The sequence below is a fragment of the Takifugu flavidus genome, chromosome 2, assembly GCF_003711565.1.
Source record: "Takifugu flavidus isolate HTHZ2018 chromosome 2, ASM371156v2, whole genome shotgun sequence".
Classification (NCBI taxonomy): Eukaryota; Metazoa; Chordata; class Actinopteri; order Tetraodontiformes; family Tetraodontidae; genus Takifugu; species Takifugu flavidus.
This window is the reverse complement of record NC_079521.1, coordinates 8819295-8840675: the sequence shown is the minus strand read 5'-3', so window position 1 is coordinate 8840675 and position 21381 is coordinate 8819295. Positions and strand designations below refer to the sequence as shown.

At 46.2% G+C, this 21381-nt stretch overlaps 2 protein-coding genes across 13 annotated transcripts in view; both read right to left on the bottom strand.

Moving 5' to 3' along the window:
• myo5aa (myosin VAa) overlaps positions 1-17573 on the bottom strand; it is a 31028-nt gene extending 13455 nt beyond the window's left edge. For 5 of the 12 annotated variants that reach the window (XM_057023262.1, XM_057023303.1, XM_057023314.1 and 2 more), the window contains exons 1-19: positions 17306-17573; positions 9818-9928; positions 9369-9540; positions 8695-8839; positions 7812-7968; positions 6829-6972; positions 5856-5937; positions 4870-4977; positions 4633-4739; positions 4155-4420; positions 3992-4073; positions 3760-3900; positions 3259-3384; positions 2587-2670; positions 1036-1191; positions 769-866; positions 546-632; positions 319-427; positions 30-241 (exon numbers count right to left, since the gene is read on the bottom strand). In XM_057023262.1, coding sequence (XP_056879242.1) covers positions 30-241; positions 319-427; positions 546-632; positions 769-866; positions 1036-1191; positions 2587-2670; positions 3259-3384; positions 3760-3900; positions 3992-4073; positions 4155-4420; positions 4633-4739; positions 4870-4977; positions 5856-5937; positions 6829-6972; positions 7812-7968; positions 8695-8839; positions 9369-9540; positions 9818-9928; positions 17306-17332 — 2414 coding nt within the window. In that variant the 5' untranslated portion in view covers positions 17333-17573. Of the gene's footprint in view, positions 1-29; positions 242-318; positions 428-545; positions 633-768; positions 867-1035; positions 1192-2586; positions 2671-3258; positions 3385-3759; positions 3901-3991; positions 4074-4154; positions 4421-4632; positions 4740-4869; positions 4978-5855; positions 5938-6828; positions 6973-7811; positions 7969-8694; positions 8840-9368; positions 9541-9817; positions 9929-14616; positions 14836-17305 lie in introns of those variants that run through there. The other 7 variants (XM_057023246.1, XM_057023273.1, XM_057023266.1 and 4 more) reach the window with 3 other exon arrangements.
• A 558-nt stretch (positions 17574-18131) lies between these two features.
• arpp19a (cAMP-regulated phosphoprotein 19a) lies at positions 18132-21176 on the bottom strand. The gene is made up of 3 exons (XM_057024135.1): positions 20963-21176; positions 19815-19937; positions 18132-19489 (listed from the first exon to the last, which is right to left on the bottom strand). Exons 1-3 carry the CDS (start codon positions 21017-21019, stop codon positions 19319-19321), a joined length of 351 nt encoding a protein of 116 aa, XP_056880115.1. The 5' UTR covers positions 21020-21176; the 3' UTR covers positions 18132-19318.
• Positions 21177-21381: the final 205 nt, after the last annotated feature.

The window sequence follows — 21381 nt, the reverse complement described above, 5'->3', positions numbered from 1 at the left end:
TGGCAGACCAGCCTGAAGGATCATCTCACCAGCGAGCCTGGTATCCTCTGGTGAACCTCTGGATGGTGATGGCAGCGCTTCGCTGGCGCAGATACTTCTTGCGTGCCAACCAGCAGCGGATGGTTTTTTGGATGCGAATGCAGGCGGCGCGTAATTTGTCCGCTCTCAACTTCTCCAAGTAGGCAACCTGGCCGGCCCTGAAGAAAATCTTGGTTTTCCCAAACTGGTATTTATCCTGGTCCTGAAAAACACAGGCAGGGATCAGAAGCTGAAAGGAAACCGATAACGAAAGGTTGACACCGAAGGCGTCTGACTGACTCGAACTAATTTCTCCAGAACGTTCCTACAGGTCAGCTTCTTGTCAGGTAACACATCCTTCTGCTTCATCAGCACTCTGTAACGGCTGAAGAACTCCTGGTACGTCCATCTGAGCAACAGGGACAAGAAAAGAAATGTTTCAGCAACTCCTGATATCCCGATGACTTGAAATTTAAGATCATTGTCCTCATCAGATTTCAACCCTGGCAGCGGCACCAAAACAGTACCTGGATGGGAAACCTGCAGCAGAGATGCGGATGGTCTCCAGGACGCCGCACGCTCTGAGCTGCTGCACAGCACGTTTGGGATCGAACCTGCCAACATCCACAGAACAACATTATTTGCCACAGCAAAGCCAGAAAGCATTTAAATAAAAAGGAAGGTCAAATTCTTAAGTTCCACTTGGATTTAATGCCTAAAACCAGACAAAGGTCGTCCAGGGTGACTTACGTGAAGGCCAACTTATAGTCATTGGGTTTAATGCAGCGCACATAATGTGGGGTGGTGGCGTTCAAAGTCTCCATCAGCATTTGCAGAGAATTACGGAACTAAAATGGAGGACACCAAAGCATATGTGACTAAAGCAGGGCACATTTAAGGTGTGCCAGGAATATTTTATACATTGTGTATAATGCAAACTTTTAAACACAATGATTTAATAGAACAAAAACTCAGTCTGGACTGAGCACAGTGGTCGGGAGGGGGCGTCTTATCAACCTGGCAGCCGACGGTCTTCTTGTGCTCCCTGCTGCTCTTCTCTCGGCTCTTGTCGGGTTTGACGCTGAGGCGGGTCCGGCCTCCGGTGCCGGGGGCCTGACCGGTAGGGCTGGTGGCTTTCTCCTCATCCTGGAACAACTCCATGAGCAGTTCAAACTGTGGAGCACAGGCAGGTTATTTAGAGCTGCAATGATGGGGAGATGCTTTACTCTAGCGGTGCCGCATACACAGGGCTTCTCACTGAGCAGCATCCATGCAGATCCCTACTGCACACAGCCAAACAAAGCACAATCACAGCTTCAATAAAAGCATTCATCATCAATTATAAATACTTTGGTTGGTAATTAAGAAAAATAGCATGATTACTTGATTCAGCATGAGTTAATGTGGCATAAGTGTCTCAACTAGATGTGTAAGTCGATGGCACAATGTTTGTTAGTGCTCATTACATTTACAGTGGTTAAAAATGAATAATGATTAGCCGTGGCCATACATAGCTATTACATTACTGGTATACCAGACAAGTATTTAGCCTGTGATGCTACCATATTTTATATAACACTGATGTTATGTGAGGATGAAACCTCAGGTCCTCCCACTGTTCTCCCAGCGTTGCCATGCAGCCTCACTCACCAGCTTCAGCCAGAACTTTGTGCACGGCTGCAGCACTGTCATCAAATAAAAACACCCTTCTTCTTTGTGTTTCATGTCCTCCCCCTTTTTAGTCCTCCCGGAGAGTCTTTAATGTTCCCCATGCAGCTAACAAATACACATATAGTCCACCAGTCCTCAGTGTAGTTAGTAGATAATAAGTCAGTGTTAGACAGGAGGACAGAGGCAGGGAGGGATGGAGGGAAAGGAAAGCACAGGCAAGTGTTGTAAGAACACCTCTGTTTACCTTCTGCTGGCAGGGTGTTGTCATGATGAGGACACAACCAGACATACATAGACAACACATTGAGACATGGCAACAACAGAAAACACAATGGCAATAAGGATGGTTGAATGGAAACAGCAAAAGTCTAAAATCAAAATCAGCTCAAGGCCCTTTGAGGGCTGCAGTGGCATCAGACAAGATCGACGGTGGAGCTGGCGCGGAATGAAGATACGTGACGAGTGTTGTTTTGAATGAAATGACTGTGAAAACAAAGGTTTAAACATGATTTGTGTCACATGTATACACCGTTCTGACTGAACCAGCAGTGCTCTTGTAAACATTTCATTGTTGTATTCTCCTTCAGGGACGTAAAAACTGAAGCAGTAAGCCTGAAATCATGTTTCATGAATAGTTAAATAAATAATGTAGAATTAAATAAAATACTGAGTGTAGTCAAAGTAGTGTGTGTGTGTTCTGTTTATTTAAATTGACCAAGTAACAATAATTCATTTGGCCAGTGGGGGCGCTGGCCCTTCACATGAGTAAAAAGGGCAGGTACCAGCAGGCGCTACATGTTCCCCTGAACACTAAACTGTGCTACCGGCATGTATGAATGTATGGACAGCTTCGGTTCCGACTGGGCTGTCATAACGTTACACTGTGGCTGTGCTCACCTTGCTGGCCTTCAGCACGTTGATCTGTTCTTCATTCACAGTGTCCTTGTTTTTCGCAAGGAAACCTTCACACTGGTATTCAACCTGCCCACCAAACAAACAGTCTGTTACAATGACTGAAATTCCATTTCATCCTTTTTTGGGGCCTTTGCTGCACTTTTACTTCGCATCTACTGCATTTCTGATGGCATTTATCAGCACTTGACAAATAAATTAACCAAATTATGCTTATATGACAGAGGTGGAAAGACTAGTCATGGTTAGAAAATGTGTCCTTCTATTCTAATATCAGGAGACTAAAATGGGAAGGTCTGCATTAGTTCTTGACCCATTTATCTGTAACCTTATAGTGAGGACCTAAAAATGGACATGAAACCCAACTCTGCAGCACTTCTCCTGCCACACTAATGTGGAAGACACCAGCACACACTCAAATATTTCACTGCTTAAACTGTTTTTAATGTGAAACAATGACGACTGAAAGTCCTCCAGCCATACTAAAAATAAACATGCGAGCACTGCAGCAGACACTGCAGCAATCTGTCCTTACCTGTTGTCTGCTGAGCTAAAACACACACCTTCTGCCCACAACATGGACTCCCTGAAGCGATTAAACCATTCACAACGCTGACTTTGGGCATATAAAAACGCTATAATGCTAATAAAACAGACCTTGTCGGCAAAATGTTGGATGATGAAAGCGCGGTTGGACATGCGGGGCTTTTCAAAAAGTGAACAGGTCTTTAGGTGAGTGTTATAGAGCTTCTGAGCCCACGAATCATCTGACCCTTTCGGCATCTGGTAGGAAAACGCAGGAGACACAATGGAAATGTTCATTGAAGAAACATGTAAACATGTTGCTTAAAGCACCTGAAGAGAAGAAAACCTTTAAGTATTTAAGGTGATATGAGGGCATCACACTGTAGTGAATCAAAGCTTAATTATAGTATTTGCATTAGCCCTCAAAACGTTGAACAATGTTTTGACTCATTTGAGGCCACCTCAAATGAGTATTTGTAGCAATTTACTGACTGAGTGGATGCTACAGAGACATTCCCTCTTTAATCTGTTGTAAACGCTGCTCTCTGAAGCATCCTGAGTGCCTGAATCATTTAAAATGAGGAGAATTAGCTAATTATTGGAAAGGTTTTCAGCGCGCCAGGTCCTGTTTACCTTGCACTCCTCATCCAAAAGGTCAAGGATGCCCATCTTGGCTTCTATAAGGTTGATGCATGGCTGATTGTCATAAAAGTCAATGAGAGTCCAGGGGATCTGCTCCTTCATGTACTCCTCCTGCTCCAGCTTGAATACATGCTGCAGGAGCACACACACATGTGCATATGGTGATGAAGACGCCTCTGAATGAATGAAATACTGTCAGGTTCCTCCCAACACTCCTACTCACCATGTTGAACTGCTGCTGAAGCTTTTCATTAGCATAGTTTATACAGAACTGTTCAAAACTGTTGATCTCAAATGTCTCAAACCTTAAAGGGAAGAGCAGATTTATTCAGGTCTCTGTAGGTGTGTGTATATTTTCATCACGTGGTCAATTTATAGAAATTTACCCATAGATGTCAAGAACCCCGATGAAGGAGTGCTGTTTGACGTTGGTGATGAGAGCTTTGTTGACGTGCTCCACAATCCAGTTGAACAGCTTGGCATAGATGTGTTTGGAGAGAGCGTCACGGGCGTTGGTGGCCTGCAGACGCGGGAGGGGCTTTATGTACGTCTCGGTCGCCGTCTTTAGCTTCCTGTGGCACAGCCAGTGAGACATGTCCTGGTAGGTCACGCCCACAAGGTTGCAAAATGCTGTCAGGTGGACATTGTTGGGCTGCAGGGAGAAAAGAAGAGCGTGAATCCAAGTATCTCAAACCCACTGAAGAGAAGACAGTATTTAATGTGCTTGGTAGCAACGTGACTGCGTGTGTTGATGTTGTTTTAAAAATTACACTTAATTTGAGTTATTGCAATATATCAGAAAGCAAAACTAATCATCAGTCAACACAGAACACTAAGAGTCCTGCAATATTGTGTCCTCCTCACTGCGATGATGCTGCTGTCAGAGTCTTTGTCCTTAATCTCCACGTTCCCCAGGTGAAGAATGGCAGCCAAAACTCGGAAGACGCCCATCTGAGAGCTCTCATTAATACCTGCAAATGGATCCAAAACATCACATCTGTGCCTAAAAGCAGTGAAAGGCTAGTGCAACCGCCATGAGAGTAGATTTGTCAGGATTAGAGTGCACATTCTGGTGCGTTAAATGAAGGAGGCTCGTGTTACCGAGGAGGGCAAAGGCCTGCCGAGTGTTGCTGAGCTCTTTGGTGTCGTCCACACCGTCAATAACGGGGCTGCGGCCCTGCCTGGTGTAGAGGAATTCATTTGCACCGCCTGAGCCAAGAGAAAAGAGTGATACAAGAGCTTCATACTGCGCTCACCCGGACGCAACTGTGCATTCACGACATGCTCCTTCACATTCATTTGTGATTAAGGATCCCACTGAGTCAACAGGAAAGTCTGCAAATCAAGATAACGGCCAAGGTTCTGAAGGAAGACGCTGGGCACTCTAACTCATAAGTAAGGGTGAAAATGGATCACTGACTCGAGATTAACAGCAAAGCACATGTGGTTCCATGATGATGATCACTGTTCAGGCTTATTAAAGATAAAGAAAGAGACCATTTTTACATAAAAATGATGTTAAAACCTCCACAATGGACGGCTTTATACCATCGCAGACGTCACGCTCTGACCTGAGCAACAACAGCTCCTTTAACTGGGCCAGGAAGTCAGCACGAAAGGAAAAGACACCAGCTGTGTGTGTGTGTGTGTGTGTGTTTACTAGGATGAGCAGGTGCAGGTCCACATAGGGGGGCTTCTGTATGAGAGTCTGTACACCCACAGAGATAAATCCAAACCCACTGAAAATTTAATATCTAATCTGCCTTTAATCTATTGTCTGACAGGCCTGTTTTGGCAAGTTATTGTTCTCAGTTCCAGAGGGGAAAACGCACATTTATGATTGGATTTTACTCTGCAATGAGCTGCATCAGTTCCAGTTAAAATGAGTGAAATCTCTGCAAACGGAGCTTTTAAGCACTGTTTTGTTTGACTGAGCCCTCGGCCGATTTAAAAGGTGGATTTTCAGTTTTCCTCATCAAAAGGTCTGTTTCTGTATTTACTGCTGACATTAAAGGTAAGGCACCCCCAAATGCCTGAAGCTTGTCATTCATTACGTGCAGATGTATAGATATATGGAAGAGACTTACTCAGCTTCAGAGACTTGAGCTCCGGCAGATGGGACGAAGCGCAGAGCTGGTAAAAGATGTGATAATTCCTCTCTTCATCCGCCTACAATAAATCATTAGAATCAGAAAAAGTAGAATCATGCTTAAAACTAATGTATAAAGGAACGCATGTGCACCATATGTTATGCATACAATATGCGGTATTGTATTGCTAAATTAAATGAATTCACACATATTCACAAGCGTGTCCAACCTGCAGCTCATTCATGAGGACTCCTTTCACCACTGACTGTGAATGTACGTCACACTTGCTGCACAATCACACATCTGGAAGCTCCACTGCAGCTGTTGTTGGTTTAACATCTCGCTGAAGGACGTTATTACCAACGGGTCAGGTGACGCTACATGATAGTGATGCTATTAGATTTGCATCTGCCACAAACACAACGCGAGAGGTGCCGTTCCATCCAGTAGAACCACCTGTCAGACAGAAATACCTGCACCCTGAGGAGCTACGGATGTGTGTCCTGGGAAAGCGTCCTACATTAGGACAACACACACCCAAACATGCATCTGTGACTGGGTGATAGCTGAGCTTAGCATGCGAAAAATGCAGAGGCAACATTTCACAGCACCGTCCTCATTCCTCAAAAGCTCTGACCGTGACAGCAGCGTGTGTGTGCGTGTACTCGTGCATGTGTGTGTTATCTCAACAACTGGATCAACCAGTGTAGAGGAGAATAAATAGACAAAGCTCCTCAACCAGCTTCAAATGTGTGCTTTGGCCTCTTTCGTGAAACCTGTATCATTAATAACTTAACCGTATGTCCCATCACCTATTTAAGGGACAGTTTAAAACCAAAACATGCTCAATATCAACACGTGATTCCACACTCCGACTCTAACATCCTGCTCCCTTTTTTCCAGCTGCTGTTGCAGAAATTCAAGTCCGACTGAAGCATTTGTACCTAAACTCGATTGTGTGCGTTCGTACTTGAAAGACCACGCGTGACTTTTCCAGTAGATACGTCCTCATGTTGGCGCCGATGATGCGGTAGCGAGTGTCGAAGCCGATCTCGATGTATTTCCCAAAACGACTGCTGTTGTCGTTCCTGGTTGTCTTTGCATTCCCGATGGCCTGCGTGACAGACAGCAATAGATGTGTGAGGACAGTTTTCTTGGATGTTACACAAAGCGGCTCAAGACCCGCGTCTTTATTTTGATACCCTGACTTTCCTCCTACAGGGTGGAACACAGGGCGGATGCTGGACCGCTCAGGGTTATTAGTGCCTGAGCAGGGAACACAGGACGTTCTTGGCGAGTTAAGAACACTCGGCCATTCAGTGCAGACAAGGACCCTTTCAGCAGAGCAGGTATTCCACTCCCCGCTCCCATCAGCCACACACGCGTAAACACGCACTCACGTGTTGGGTAATAACGGAAAAGGCTGATGCAACCATCTGCGCCCACGCTTAAGAGGCAGGAATGACATCACTACAATAAAAGAAAGCTTTCTCTTCACGGAGTCAGCTCGTCTGAGATTGGCTCGAGGTGAAAATGGTGACTAGGATGACGGTGAAGAGCGGTGAGAAACCGCGGCTGCGGAGGGGGGATGGTAGGGCCTAGAGGAGGGAGGGGATTAGTGGCATATGGGAACAGGAGAGTTCTCTCCCTCCTCATCGTTATGGCTCTCCAGGAGGAAATGCAATACACGCACGCACACACACACACAGATAAATCACAGAGAAGAGAGTGAAAGTGGTGAAACTGAGTTGAAGGGAGGGAATCAGCAATGAAGAAATAGAGAAAAGAGGATATGACGCTGCAAACAATAATATTCAGCCCGAATGATTCGCATTCCATAAAGTGAGTAAGAGTCAGAGTAGAGCAACTGCAGTGTCAGAAGGCGTTGCATGTTCCTGATCTCTGAAGCTAGAGAGGACATGTCTGTCTCTTTAGGATCATAACTGTCCTCACCTCCATGATGGGGTTGGAAGCCAACACCTTCTCGTCGATGTTGGCCTCGCTGGCGGAGCCGCTGACCGTGGCAAAGTATCTCATGGCGTATTTGGCTGAGACCGTCTTTCCCGCACCAGATTCCCCGCTTACAATGATGGACTGGTTCCTTTCATCCCTGGCGGAAAAGCAAAACCCAAACCAAACAATATAATGGACAATACGTTTAAAACCACAGTGGGCAAGATTTTAAACAGCTGTATAACAATAATGAGGCGGACTTAAAGCCTGGCATCCCTCCCGTTCCTATAGCTAGCTCAGTTATTCAGCGTGCAGCTCAGACTAAACATCATGCTGTTGTGCATGTTACAGATAAAAAGACGCCAGCTTCCTTATCCTCAGCTGTAGTGCAGCTCAGTTTTACGTGATGGCAACAGGTAAAGAGAGCAAGTGGTGTTAAGAGAAAACAGGAGAACAAGAGTAGTGTCATTATGGCCTGTCAATTAAAGCTCGGAGGAGACAGAACATGTTTGATGCTGCAGGCAAAGCATGTGCTAACCCAGCACCGCTACATCGTACCCCTGCTGAGCGCCCTTCATATTCCGGGTTTCAGGTGTGAGCGCAGTAATTGCTGCTTCTTTTCTTCCTGTTAGGAAAGCTGCATCTGCTGAAACGTTTCCTTCTTTTCCTTGAACATCGAGTCTGATTTAATTTGTTTTTCTGTGGCTTCTCGATATACGAAGCCTTTCGAAATGTTTGACATAAAGAGAGAGGGAAGTCTGTTTTGCACCTCTAATGCATACCTGAGAAATCACTCAGAAATCACTATTTCTGGTTCTGTTCTGACCTACAAACTAAGCTGCAGAACCAGGACCCCTCGGGTCTCTCCTCCACACATACGAACCTGGCCATTTGTTTGTATGCTTCTTCTGCCACAGCGAATATGTGTGGGTCCATGTCCCCCATGTTCTGACCACTGTAAGCATTAATGATGTCGGTGCCGTAGATCGGAAGGGTTTCATAAGGGTTGATGGCCACCAGAACGATTCCTGCAACCCAAAACGCAAACACGTGGAATGAAATAGACATAAATGAAGCATCAGGGTCTTAAGGTAACATTTTAATGGTTCATTATTTCAAGAGAAACAACATACACTTGATAAATGCTATGAAAATAAGCTAAGTTTAAGACAGACTTTGGAAATTTTGCCTTATCTATAGTGGCTTTACAGTACCATGATAAACTAGACAGGGGGAAAGTCTGCCCCCTACAGGCCACGCGGAGAAAGGCAAATATGTGTCATGATGGTCGTTTCAAGCATGCAAGTTTTACAGTGAACGGTCAATAACAACCGCAGATGTTTCAAAATGACAAGCACTGGCAATCTAAGGAACATTTACTCATTATTACAGGCCGATGACAATATAATGCATGCTGAGGGGGCCAATTAATCTGCTAATAAATGAGCAAAAAGGCAAACACGGTCGCTTCTGTTGTAAATCACACATTTGTGCTGGTGAATCCATCCGAGGTTTCATCATATAAAGGTTGTGACACGTGAGGGAAGCGCTACCTACCGCAGTAAGTGTAAATGAGCTTAGAGTCGACAAAGCGGACTTTGAGATTGTGCAGCACGGCTGGCTCGTGGAGGTAGCTGAGCGCTGTGAGGTCATTCTCGCCCACCAGGATGTCAGGGTTTCGCAGGTAAGGCAGGTTCTTTGTTTTGGGGTCCAGGAGGTGCTCGAGGCTCTGAGAATCAAACATACATGTGCAGTCGTTTTTTTTTTTTTTTTTTACATACTTCTATGCACAACAGACCATCTGGGAGCTGGAACACAGACAGAAAACTACACACAGAAAAGCCTCAAGATTTATTCCAACATTATTATTATTGAGACTATTTTGAGACTAAGGCAGAACATTAGATGTTCTCAGGGCATCTATGCAAGCAGCCCTCATCCGTGGCAACGCTAAGGGGAGAGAAATAGAGAAAGAGAGCGAAAGAAACAGGAGACTCAATCCTCACCGTCCCGTCCTCCAGCAGCAGCTGCAGGGAGCTGTCTCCATTGTTGTAGTCCTTGGTCAGCTCGGCAGACCTCCACACCTCCTCTGTATCGGGGATCCACACCCGAGCGGTCTGAGGAGTGTAGAAAGGACAATAAATATGTATCCACATGCCTGTTGCTTCATGTCACAGCATGTTTACAGAAAACAACACAGAACTCTAGAAAACACTAAATGAAGAAAATAGTGACATCTGATTATTGAGGGTTCATTGCTAACAACAGTAAAATGCTAGGAAATGCTAGGAAATGCTAGGTCTGCAGGATCATTATCACTGGCTGCCACTTTCCAGTGGTTCTAAAAAGGTCCCTTCTGTTCTGATGCCCCTTAAAATGGGCTCAATTCAATTGAATCGCTGAGAAAGTGACTGTTTATAGCTCATTACTTCCTGACGGATTCCCCAGGTTAATCTTTTAAATTGTGTCATCTAACTAGATCGAGACGCAGAAGAACCTTACTGAAGAAAGAAATACGATTGAAGCCAATGTGTGATAAATGTACCCGCACTACTAACATCAATTTAAGATCGACGCGGACTATAAAAGTCACCTGATTGGTGGAGCGAGTGTAACTAAACCTGGAGTCCCCAATTCATGGAATGGTGAGACACCAGGCTGCAACATTTATGTGGTAGGTTTTTATGTAGCCACTGAGAAATCCTGCAATATTTCCATCTTTATGGTCCAGGAGATTCTTAATGGCCTGTAAATCTGTGGGAACAAACTGCTGAATACCAGGGAAGAATGTGGTTGTGACTATATCTTAAGATTCTCTTTCTCTCTCTCTCTCTCACACACACACACACACACACACACACACACACACACACACACACACACACACACACACACACACACACACACACACACACACACACACACACACACACTACTATCAAACTGTACAGACTTGTGACTGGAGGCAATCAGCTGATCACAGACATGTGGTGCAAACGGTGATGAAGCCTGGCAGTCACATGGCTGAGGAATTCAGATGTATGAAAACACAGGAGGTCGTTTCAGGAAGGTTTAGTCAGACCAAAATCCATATTTTCAGATTTTACCGCAGGAAAACCCCCACGCGGGCCCGTCGTGCATGGATGTGTCAAAGTATACGAACTGGACCGCACCGGCTGAAGCTGTTCGTTTGATGGGACGAGCTTTCATTTGAGAAAAATACTATAAAAACCAAACGTGCACGCAAGCGTCAGCAGGACTGCTGCTGCAGAAGTGTATGAGGAGGCTTGTTGGGTTCCTCTGGCGCCGTTACATAAACGGCTGAGGACGCTTTCAGAGAGACGGGAGAGAGAGAGAGACCTCATTGTCCACCAGCAGGACGAGAGAGAAAGTCACTTAACTTTAAATGCGGCTTCATTATCCACTACCTGAACCATGACATCAGGCTCACACGTCCTCACTTCCTGTCTGAGAATGTTCAGGCACAGCGCCATCAGAGTGTGACTAAACGGGTTCCTCCTCAAAGCTCTAAACCCAAAGCCTGCTCCAGTTTTACCCTCCTTTTTTTCTTTTTATTTCCATCTCCTGGCTTCAGGGAAGCCGAAGCCTCGGACCAGTGTGGCGAGATCCCGCGCCGTGTGGTTTAGGTTAGCAGATGAATGGAAGAGGAGACGGAGGGACGCCGGGAGTCATACGGAAATGAATGAAAAGACTTAAAGAGGGAGGGGAGTCACACGTGTGCATATTAAAGCACCTAATTACTGGATTTGACAAATAACAAAGAATTAAAGCAGATATGTTGGTATTATTGACATGTGAAGGGGAAACAAAGCTAACACAGCTGCATAAAATCTGAATCTAGATATCAAGCTTACACCACAGTCCCAGCACCAGGCTGTTCTCCTATAAATGTGTGTATGTCTATATTTTAACGAGCCCTTATAATAATGACAGGAATTTAATATAAAACATGATGTTTAAATACATCAAATCAGCAAAAATATATATAAATCAAATATTTGAGGGCCGCAGAACAATGCAGCAAAAAATAAAGGGAAATGGGTTTAACTTGAATCTAGTCTGTTTACACGGGACCTGTGCTTCTGTTTATCACCGCTCCAACTCCACCATTTTGTTAATCATTTCACCTTTTTGGTCCCTGCAGGACACCATCCCATCAGTGAGCCTCCTAGCAACTGGAGAAGAGAGGGAGGAGGAAGAGGGGGAAAGACGATGGCTTAAAATAGCTCCACCGAGTTTTGAGGCAGCATCGCACCTCATAGCAGCGTCACAGCGTTAGCACGCTTGCTAATCCCCATTATCACCCTGTCACACAAACACATCCTTATATATATATTTTTGTGAGGACTTACACACAATACATCCCCCCAGTCCCGAACCAACCCTCAAACCATCTCTTAACCCCCAAACATTTCATATGCCAGGTGTCAAATGCTGGATTATTCTGAAAATGTATTTGCTGACTACCAACCTACACATTTAAGTTTGACCTATATGAGATAAACCGAGACAGACAGTGTTTTAATATATGAACCGTATGGGCGATAAATTCCCTCCCCAGGATAAAGAATAAAATTCAGTCATCAGAGACACATTTCAAGGACAAATTTCTCCACAATCTCAACAAGAACCACAGCAGCAAATGTGACGAGTCAGAAGAGTGAGGACGGAGGGACGCAAAGTTGTGTGTCAAAGATGGCGGCAGCGGCGTTGTGAACCAGACTGCAATAACAAAAATGGTGGTTGATCTCCCAAGGCAGTTTGACTTTGCCCAGTTAATGAAAATCAGGCTGAGGTTGTGGCCAGTTTGACACCACGGTCACGTTTTCGAGACAAAGGTGGGCGGAGTTTAAATGTCAGTGAAAGCGAGCGTAATTAAATGTCCAACTACATCAGAACCAACTATCACCAGCAGATCTGACGGTTTCACTATTCGTAAGTGTGATCTCACCTTCAACGCACGTTTAATTGCTGTTTCATGAGACTGAAGAGAACGAAACCGTTTCTGGTAATGTCTGTTTTTGGGATTTATACCTAATCATACATAGAACTATAGATGCATACGAGAATTACTACATAGCATTTTATGTCTATGCACTCAAAAATAACCACACGTTTCATTTTTATTTACATTTTAATCTATATCACCTCCCAGCAGTAAAATGTCTGTTCTGCAAGGTGGAAGACCAACGTTAATACTGGTTTATGTTGAGATAAAGGATCAAGACCAGATTAGGCTAACGTGGGGTTTAACACAGCCTAATCTTATTGGAGTCAACGACACCGTGATTACATTACAGTCACACGGTTGTGGGGTTTTCTTGGAGTGACATGGTTGACACAATAGAATGAGCGGTTCCTTCCCTTTCATGCAACCAAAGAAGGAAGGCAGAATATTGTAATTATGTAAAGATGTAATTGTCCCTACAGGTAAAAGGTGTTAGCAGAATTACTGTTTAGGTGTAATTACGCCTACTAGAGATGCCTGGAATTTATAAACATAAAGGCAAGTCAATCGTTAAAGTGAATTCTCCTTTATCTCTTGATCCTCTTGAGCAGCTCGGCTGACATCAAGCCTGAGGATGGGAGGTGACACTCACCAAGACACTGGCGAGTGTGCACGCTGTGCGTATGTGTGCACGTTTGGAGGGCGCGCAGGTCAAGTTTTTACGTCTCTGCACAAAGTCAAGAGCAGATTAGAGGGACTGAGCTTTCACTCTTGGCACGGTGGCCTGCCGCGGCTCCTGAAGCTCCTTGGGCTTCCCTCCCACCAGGACCAACAGGTCTGCAGAACTTAAATCCCTGCTCTCCCTGCCCACATTTGGCATTACAAATGGAAATCCTACAAGTCCTACCCTGAGGCAATTCTACTAATGAGTTATATATAGTCAACAGAAAACTCTGAAGTCAAATGCCGTCTTATGAAGATCATCCAATTTTCATATTAAGTCTGGAACCGGGAGGACGTAAGTGAATCAAGCGATGCTGCGACGGCGAGCCAATAGCATTTGGGCTCACCAAATTCCCAGTAAAGTCATCAGCGGAGTCCCAGACTGCGGAGGCCTCGTCACATGATGCCACTCATGTGAGAATCTGCTGTTTTTCTGCTCAGCTGGACAGACGCAACAGCATGACGCCGCAACACAGACCCGGGTACTGTTGGAGGGCTGCCTTGGGAAGAAGCCCTGCGCTCTCCTCGCTATGCTCCACAGTGCCCCTTCTTATATCAGCTAGCGCGCCAGCGTCCAGGGACTGCACATCAGGACCGCTGACTAAACGCAGTGAAGCTGCCCAGCACTTAATCACGTAACTTTACTCAGTTCTGAGTCGCGGGGGTTCACCAGGTCATTACGATGGGCTGTGACAAACAAGATTCCTCCACTTCGAAGACAACAACAGCTTTAAAAAATGGTGGCCAGTGTGAAAATCCCGAAATTGTAGATTCAGCTTCTCTGACTAAATACGCCCATAAATAAAAGCCTGCCTTTAAAGGCAAACATGTGATCTACTGTGGACAAAGAATGCACACAATAAACATGTAGGGTTCCCCAGACGTCTTCGATTAATGACATAAAACTTAAAGTAAAGTCCGGTTCTGTTACGAGTGTCCGTACCCAGTCACAGTAATATAATGGTCTCCTCTACACAAGGGTGTGCCAGGACTGGGGATCCATGCTGCACCAAATCCACGATCTCCAAATAGCAAAAGTAGCAAAAGTATCTTCTCGTTGTTTTACAGAGGAACTGAATGATTCATGAAAAGGTGGAGGAGAAGCAGACTTACGTCAGTGTACATATACTCCAACTCCCAGTTCATCTTGGTTCTACCAGGTGGCTAACTCATGCTGAAGGTCTGGCTTCCAGCCCCACGCAGCAGCAGACCAGACGGTGGCGGATCCAGCACTGAGCTCCAGCAGGAGCTGCTGCAATGAGACCTCCCCATTGTGCCTGCAGACACAAGTGGCGTTCACCAATGTTCCCTGAAGGTCCTCGTCTTGTGACCGACCAGTGGCCGTCCCTGCTGTCTGTCAAGCATCTGGACGCCCCCCCTCCGTCACATGAGCACGGCGGCAAAGCCACGACGAGGAAACACGTCGACATCGACGTGAGCATGACCGAACAATTCAAAACGTTGTCGGGAACTCGAACCTGATATTCCTGAATATTAGAACCGCTCCAGAATATTAAAGCCAGCTAGCGAGCGCTGCGGCGGCTGCACGCCAGCGAATACGCACGCCATAATGTTGGAAACCTAAAGCACACGCTCCTAATTACATCCAAGGGTAGAGCGCAAATAAACCGCAGACATTCGATCAGCTTAACGCGATTAAAGATGGCTCAGATCAAATTTGTCCGGATCAAACGTCAAACATTTGGCTCAAACTGGAAACGCCTGCTGTGGCGCTAACGAGGACACAGCAGACTCGCTGGTTTGGGTCTTTTTCCACAACAACCAAATCATCGCCATGACGTGTTCGGGTGGCAGCAGGTGTTTTCCTGCCCTTCACCGCCGAGGCCCCGGCCTCCGGGCCACACGAGGGACGGCGAGGGCAACTCACTGCAGGCAGAACCAACACTGGACACAGTGGTGAGCAGGGCACACTGGGGCTGATGTTAGACCAGCAGAGGGGACTCACACTGGGTCTGAGCTCTCAGAAGGGGGACCTACCAGGAGACGAGCCCCTTACGGAGCGTGAGGAAAGATCTACTATATTTCTTTGCGGATATTCCCTGCAACGACCTTCAAATGTGGAAAACCCTCTTGGAATATAACCACAGGCTTCATAAGGACCAGCTGCAGTATCAAGGGCCCATCTGGATAATTTGACTCACTATTTAACCTACAGAGCACCGTTCTTTAGTGTGTCACCATCAGCCAACCACAGCCTGCCTCCACTCAGCTCCCTGAACTGCAGCTAATGACAGCTCACCTATTTATAACCACATAACCAGATCCAACTCCGCTCCTCCTCAAATATAGTCCATCTCAGACGCGCTGACATACATAGATGCACTCTCACCATCTTTAAACAGCTTTTCTATCTGCATCCACCAAAATGTTCCATGATGTGATACTGCGAGCACACACACACACACACACACACACACACACACAACACACACACACACACACACACACACACACACAAAGACTGGAGTGTTTTCCAGCCCAAAGAAAATGAAGGGAGGCGAAACTTTTTAAAACAGACTGTGGCATTCAAAGCAGAAGATTTGTTTCTTGTAAAGAAACGCCATTTCCAGGCAACCTTAAAACCTGTGGGCCAGAGTCAATGAAGGAAACACAAGCTAAATGTTGGCCTGAAGGTTGCAGGTTTGATTTCCTCACATCAGAGGCTCAGACGTCTCAGCGGACTTTCCATTTGGCCCGCAGAGATCAATCCCTTGCCAGCTGGATTAGAGAACTATTAGCTCTGCTCTTTCACCATTAGTCTTCACAAGTCTGAAGCCGCTGAGATAGCAGCGGCTGGAAATCACGCCAGCAGCACGAGATATCGCGCTGAAAGTGCAGTTTGTGTTGATTCAGGGGGGATTTCAATCGTCAGAATTGACGCTCGCTACGTCCCATCTCCAACCTTATTGCAATGGAATAAAGCTTTTAAAGCAGGGGGATGGGTGACTCATCTCCTTCTCACACAGCACACACACACACACACACACACACACACAGTCTTAATTTCCCATATGTTAGACACAGAAGAGATTGGACCACTGGTGACCTCACCAACGTGCCAACGAGCAGCACTGACATGTTGTCAGGGAGCATTTGGGATTTTTCCAGCAGCAGGGAGGCTCCGGGGCCTCTGCTGGTCAAAACATCCTGGATGCTAAAGGAGGATGCTAAGCTAAGGATGCGGCGCTCAACGCAGCATCTCGGCGGTACCCAAGTGACAGGGGTCGGCTGTCAGCCGTGGAAACACGTGCATGAGCCCGAGAAAAGGGACCAGGCCGCGTATCACCTAAGAAAAGGGCGTTTATATGTGCAGGTCTGATTTAAAGCCAAGCATGAAGGCTTAAATATCAACAAAGCCGCGTCTCAGCGAACGCTGGCACCGCCTTTGCATCACCGTAGCCTCCGGTGAGGGAGGACGGGAGCACCAAGGCCCGGGGGGCAGATTTATGCTGTTTGGATGAGGAAATATAGTGGCAAATGACACGTGTATTATTTTTTTTTTTTTTAAATGACTAAGCTAAACAGCATGTGAAACGCGCACACGCCTGGCCGCTGTTGTGCACGTGAAGGCTCTATTTTTAATCTCAGTCCAGCGGGTTTAAATGTGGTTCCAAGATCAGTCATTCATTCCAAACCCCCCCCCCCGACAAGAAAACCAAACCGACATCACTCAGAAATGCGTCCACGTATTTTAGCGCGACGCGAAAACAAACAAACAAACAACAACACGCCGACACGCCAACACCGTCATGCACCGACAGAAATGTTCACTTTGGTTCACCTTTGTGTACAGTTCTGAGGCTGCCATGGCGATCCCTCGCTAGATCCTCTCTCCAATCTGGGCTACGAATCCGCCAGGTATCCACGCTGCATGGGACCGGCTGCGCGCGTTCATGGAGCGGACGCGGAAGGAAAACCTTTGTTGCGCGTCGGGGTTTAACTGGAAGGCGACTCTCCTGTGGTCATGATAACCTGGAGGGATCGAGGCTGCGGCCGCCGCGAGGTTTCGGCGTCTCACTTTGCATTCTGGGTACGATGGATGAAATGATTCAGCCCCGGGAGGACCGCCGTCTTCGGGTAAACAGCGCCCCCTAGGAGGCGCAGATGCGAAACTACACCAAATCATTTCATGTCATATTTTGGACAGTCAATTAAAAAAAAAATCAGCCATTATTCTATAGTCACACAATATGTGTATTTTGTGGTTGCACATGTTATAGTATATTAAAAACGACACATCACATGACTGATTTGGTGCGTGTAATCAAGGTTAAATGTGTGTTGACCGCGGTAAATTCTCTCATGCGCCGCTCTGGTTTTTCCATCTTGACCAGGCTCATTCATGGTTACAATGTTTTTTAAGAGCCGCCCCTCCACCAAATGTTCTGCACCCGTTACTTCATTTTTGGTCACACTTGTGATTGTACATGTGACTTAACCAACATCCTCCCTGGTTCGCAGCTAATATGTTATAATATTTATTTATTTGTGAAATCTACCCTAGTGACACCTCTGGAGTTGAGATTGCCAGAGAGACAATGACTTCAACCGTAATTTACCAAAATATGTAGCCACCGTTGTGCATTAAAACGACACAAGATTAAACATTTGTGCAAAACTATTTTATTTACATCAACAAAATGGCACCAAGTGACAGCAGGGCAGCCATGTACATGCACACACCAGACCGACGAAGTTGTACATTACTTTCACCTCATCACTGCTTCAACGTCGTCCAGTCAGAACGGACCCCCAAAGCGCAACATTTCAAAGATAAAACTACTGTAACCTAAGTGTTATAAGATTTAAAATATTTCTTCCAGTGTCTGAACAGAACACATAGGACTGTTTGTTCCCAGTGCTGAGAGCTGCTCCCAGTTTATTCTCCCTTATTGATTTCGTTTATTAATGCAGCGGACGGGACAAACACTGCCCCCTGCTGGGGAGAAATGGTCCTTCAGTTGCGACAAACCACCGTCTTCCTCAGCTGTGGTGACCCCGTCTCCACGACGTAACACTAACTTTGGCCTCTTACTTTAAAAGCGGAACATTGAATTTTAAGGACGAATCTTCTATCTGAAACGGTGCTGGCACGCTCTCGTATTACTTTCCCAGCTTCTGCATCATTTTGTGGGCGAAGCACCGTGATGAATTGGAGCGAAGCTTGGTGAGGTTCGTGTCACACATGCACTTTCAGAGGGCCGACCAACACGTGGTCCTTTAGGACAGCTTCCGCCAGAGCTCCCACCACAAAGAGCCTCTGGGTTTCTCTAAGCTTTCAGGCATCGTGACAGTCAATGTCTGAATAGGGACAGTCGAAGAACATGGGATGGAAAACACTAAAAGGCTGTCTGCTCCTGTGCCAGAATGAACAAATATATATAAATATACACACAATTCCCCATGAAGGGATCCTGCCGACCACACTAAAGCCCTCCAACCATGCAAGAGCATGTTCTGCTGCTCTTCCGCCCCAACGATGGCTGTACAAAGGCGCTACAGTCCTGTTATTACCGTCACCCCTGTCTTTCTGTGTATCGTACATCAAAGGAAAAGGATTTATCATCATCAATGCAACATGGAAACGTATGAGGACAGAGGAGCAGTCACTTTGGATGGGGTGGGGGGGTAGGTTGCTGTAATAGGGGCAGGGTTTGGAAAACAGAAGCTGGGTGGGGCCCTGAAGCGGGGGACAGGTGGTGCTGAGGGCTGGGAGAGGTAACGCTGCAGACGTGAGCTAGAGAGGGCTACGGTTGGGAGGCGCTGCAGGGGTGCTGGGGAGCCGCTGTGGACATCAGCCCGCCAGCTTGCTGGCCACCAGAGATGGTTTCCTCTGGGGGAGGTCCTGGGGGGTGGGGATGTGGTCTCCTGTGATTTCGGCCTTCTCCGGTGCAGCCGTGGGCAACTGTTTGTTCTTTATCTTGGCTTTGGCCATGTTGTAGTCCCCAGAGTCAAAATACTTTTGCTGGAAAAGAGGTGAGATTAAAAAAAACGTGAGAACCTTTTTTCAAAATCAACCCACAGCACCACGACCCAAGACCGGATGGTAATTCCCTCGTGCGTTTGGTAAATAGATACCAAATACTCAGTCTGTTACACTGTAATTTTAGCAAATTAGAGGTGCCTGAAAGTCAGCGGGAACCTGATGAGTCCGTCTGTGCACCGGGTGTCGTTAAGCCGGTTCAGGCCCCGTTTACACAACGATTAAGATGGCAAAAACATCTGACACGATGCAGGAAATTACACATCTCTAAATATTTTAGAGGAAAAACCCATCAGAGAAGACTCACTCCTTTCTGGAGGCGTTTTCGAAGCAGATCAGAGCCACCTGGCTTGTTTCCTAAATTGGGGTATCTGGCCTTCAGCTTGGCCTCCTCTGCTTTTTCAGGACTGATCACCTTGTCCTGAATCTCCTGGGGGAGGGAGAGACGTTCAAAAGCCACCTAAGGAAAACTCAACTCGCAATAAATTAGTTTTCATCAAGAATTTCCTCATCCAAATAATTAGAATGATGATGTCATTTATGGTTAAGATCTAGACTGAAGAACACTTTCAACGTAAATATTTTCCACACATGGGCGAGCACAGTAAGGAGCATATGACATAATCATTCAGGAGTAAACAGCACAATAGTAAACAACAACAATATCTTAACATACATTCAAAAACACCTGCAAAAAACTGTATTTGCTAATATGTATTTGTAATGCTATTAATGACCACGATGTTCAGGGGAAAAACATCCACCCAGTTTTAATTGCTTCAAACTGCGAATAGGACATCATCAGACTGTCAACCCAAAATAACCACATATTCCTCCCACAGCTCTCTACCACAGTACCCGACAATACTGTCTAGTTGCATGTAATAACAATCTAATAACAATATGATAAAATATAGACGTCGCTGTGACTGTCACAAAGTCACTAATACACCCTGCGGAGGGAACCTAGCCCTTAGTGGTTGAAATTAGCCGCTAATGCCTCAAACCAATCTTCTCGGAGCTGTCATTTGTTTCCCTGGAAGTAGAGTTAGCCACATGTAAGAAGTAAAGCTGCGACAGCCAGTTACCTTAATGTAACCAGAGTCCATGACCGCATAAAAATAAATCCGATAGATTTAGCTAAAATCGCGTTAGCCGCTATGCTAGCTGTTCCCCGTGTGTATGAATGTCATGACAGCTAGCTAGGAAAATGGCGAGCTGCTAACGCTACCGCCACTGACATTCACGCCGCCTACTCGAAATATTTGCTCCATTAGCGACTGAAAAAAACTCACCAGGGAGCCGGCAGCACAATATCTTAACAAGGTGAAAAACGCATCATTCGAACCCGCAGTTTTCTAGAATAACAGTCAACAATAGCGAGTACGAAACGGCGAAGCTAAGCTAACGTGGCACCACAACAAAGTCGCTCCTGTTGCAGCAGGTTTACGATACCTTCTCGTCAACTGGCGACTCTTCAGTCGGCTGCGGGTCTTCGTTGTCCCCCGACATTTTCTTTTCTAGATTACGGTGACCTCGGACGAGTGGAGTGAGCCGCGAATCCCGCGCTGCTATGACTTCCCTTCACCCATACGAGTCCCGACGAGCTCACGATTCCGCACAAGAACTACGTCACTAGCGGAGACACCAGGCGCGCTCCCGCCAGCCCGCTCGGGCGCGCGCATTTCAATCCGGAATCGGATTTACATTGCGTAACGCAGCGATCAGCTGTTGGAGCCATGTGTTGGGACAAAAGGCAGATTTGTCCGAGCAAATCTTGCCGTTATGTAAAGGTGACGGGACCAGGCGGCGCAGAGGCCGCCGGAAGTCCCGTTCGATGGTTGTTATTGATCATTAGTAACCTTTGAAGAGAC

What these genes read in the sequence shown, in the direction of transcription:
- arpp19a (XM_057024135.1), bottom strand. Translation starts at nt 21,019, where the DNA reads ATGTCGGGGGACAACGAAGACCCGCAGCCGACTGAAGAGTCGCCAGTT. An exon ending in AGTCGCCAGTTGACGAGAAG is followed by an intron (nt 19,938 to 20,962) that starts GTATCGTAAACC and finishes TCCCTCCCCCAG; the next exon opens with GAGATTCAGGACAAGGTGAT. An exon ending in GAAAACGCCTCCAGAAAGGA is followed by an intron (nt 19,490 to 19,814) that starts GTGAGTCTTCTC and finishes CCTCTTTTCCAG; the next exon opens with CAAAAGTATTTTGACTCTGG.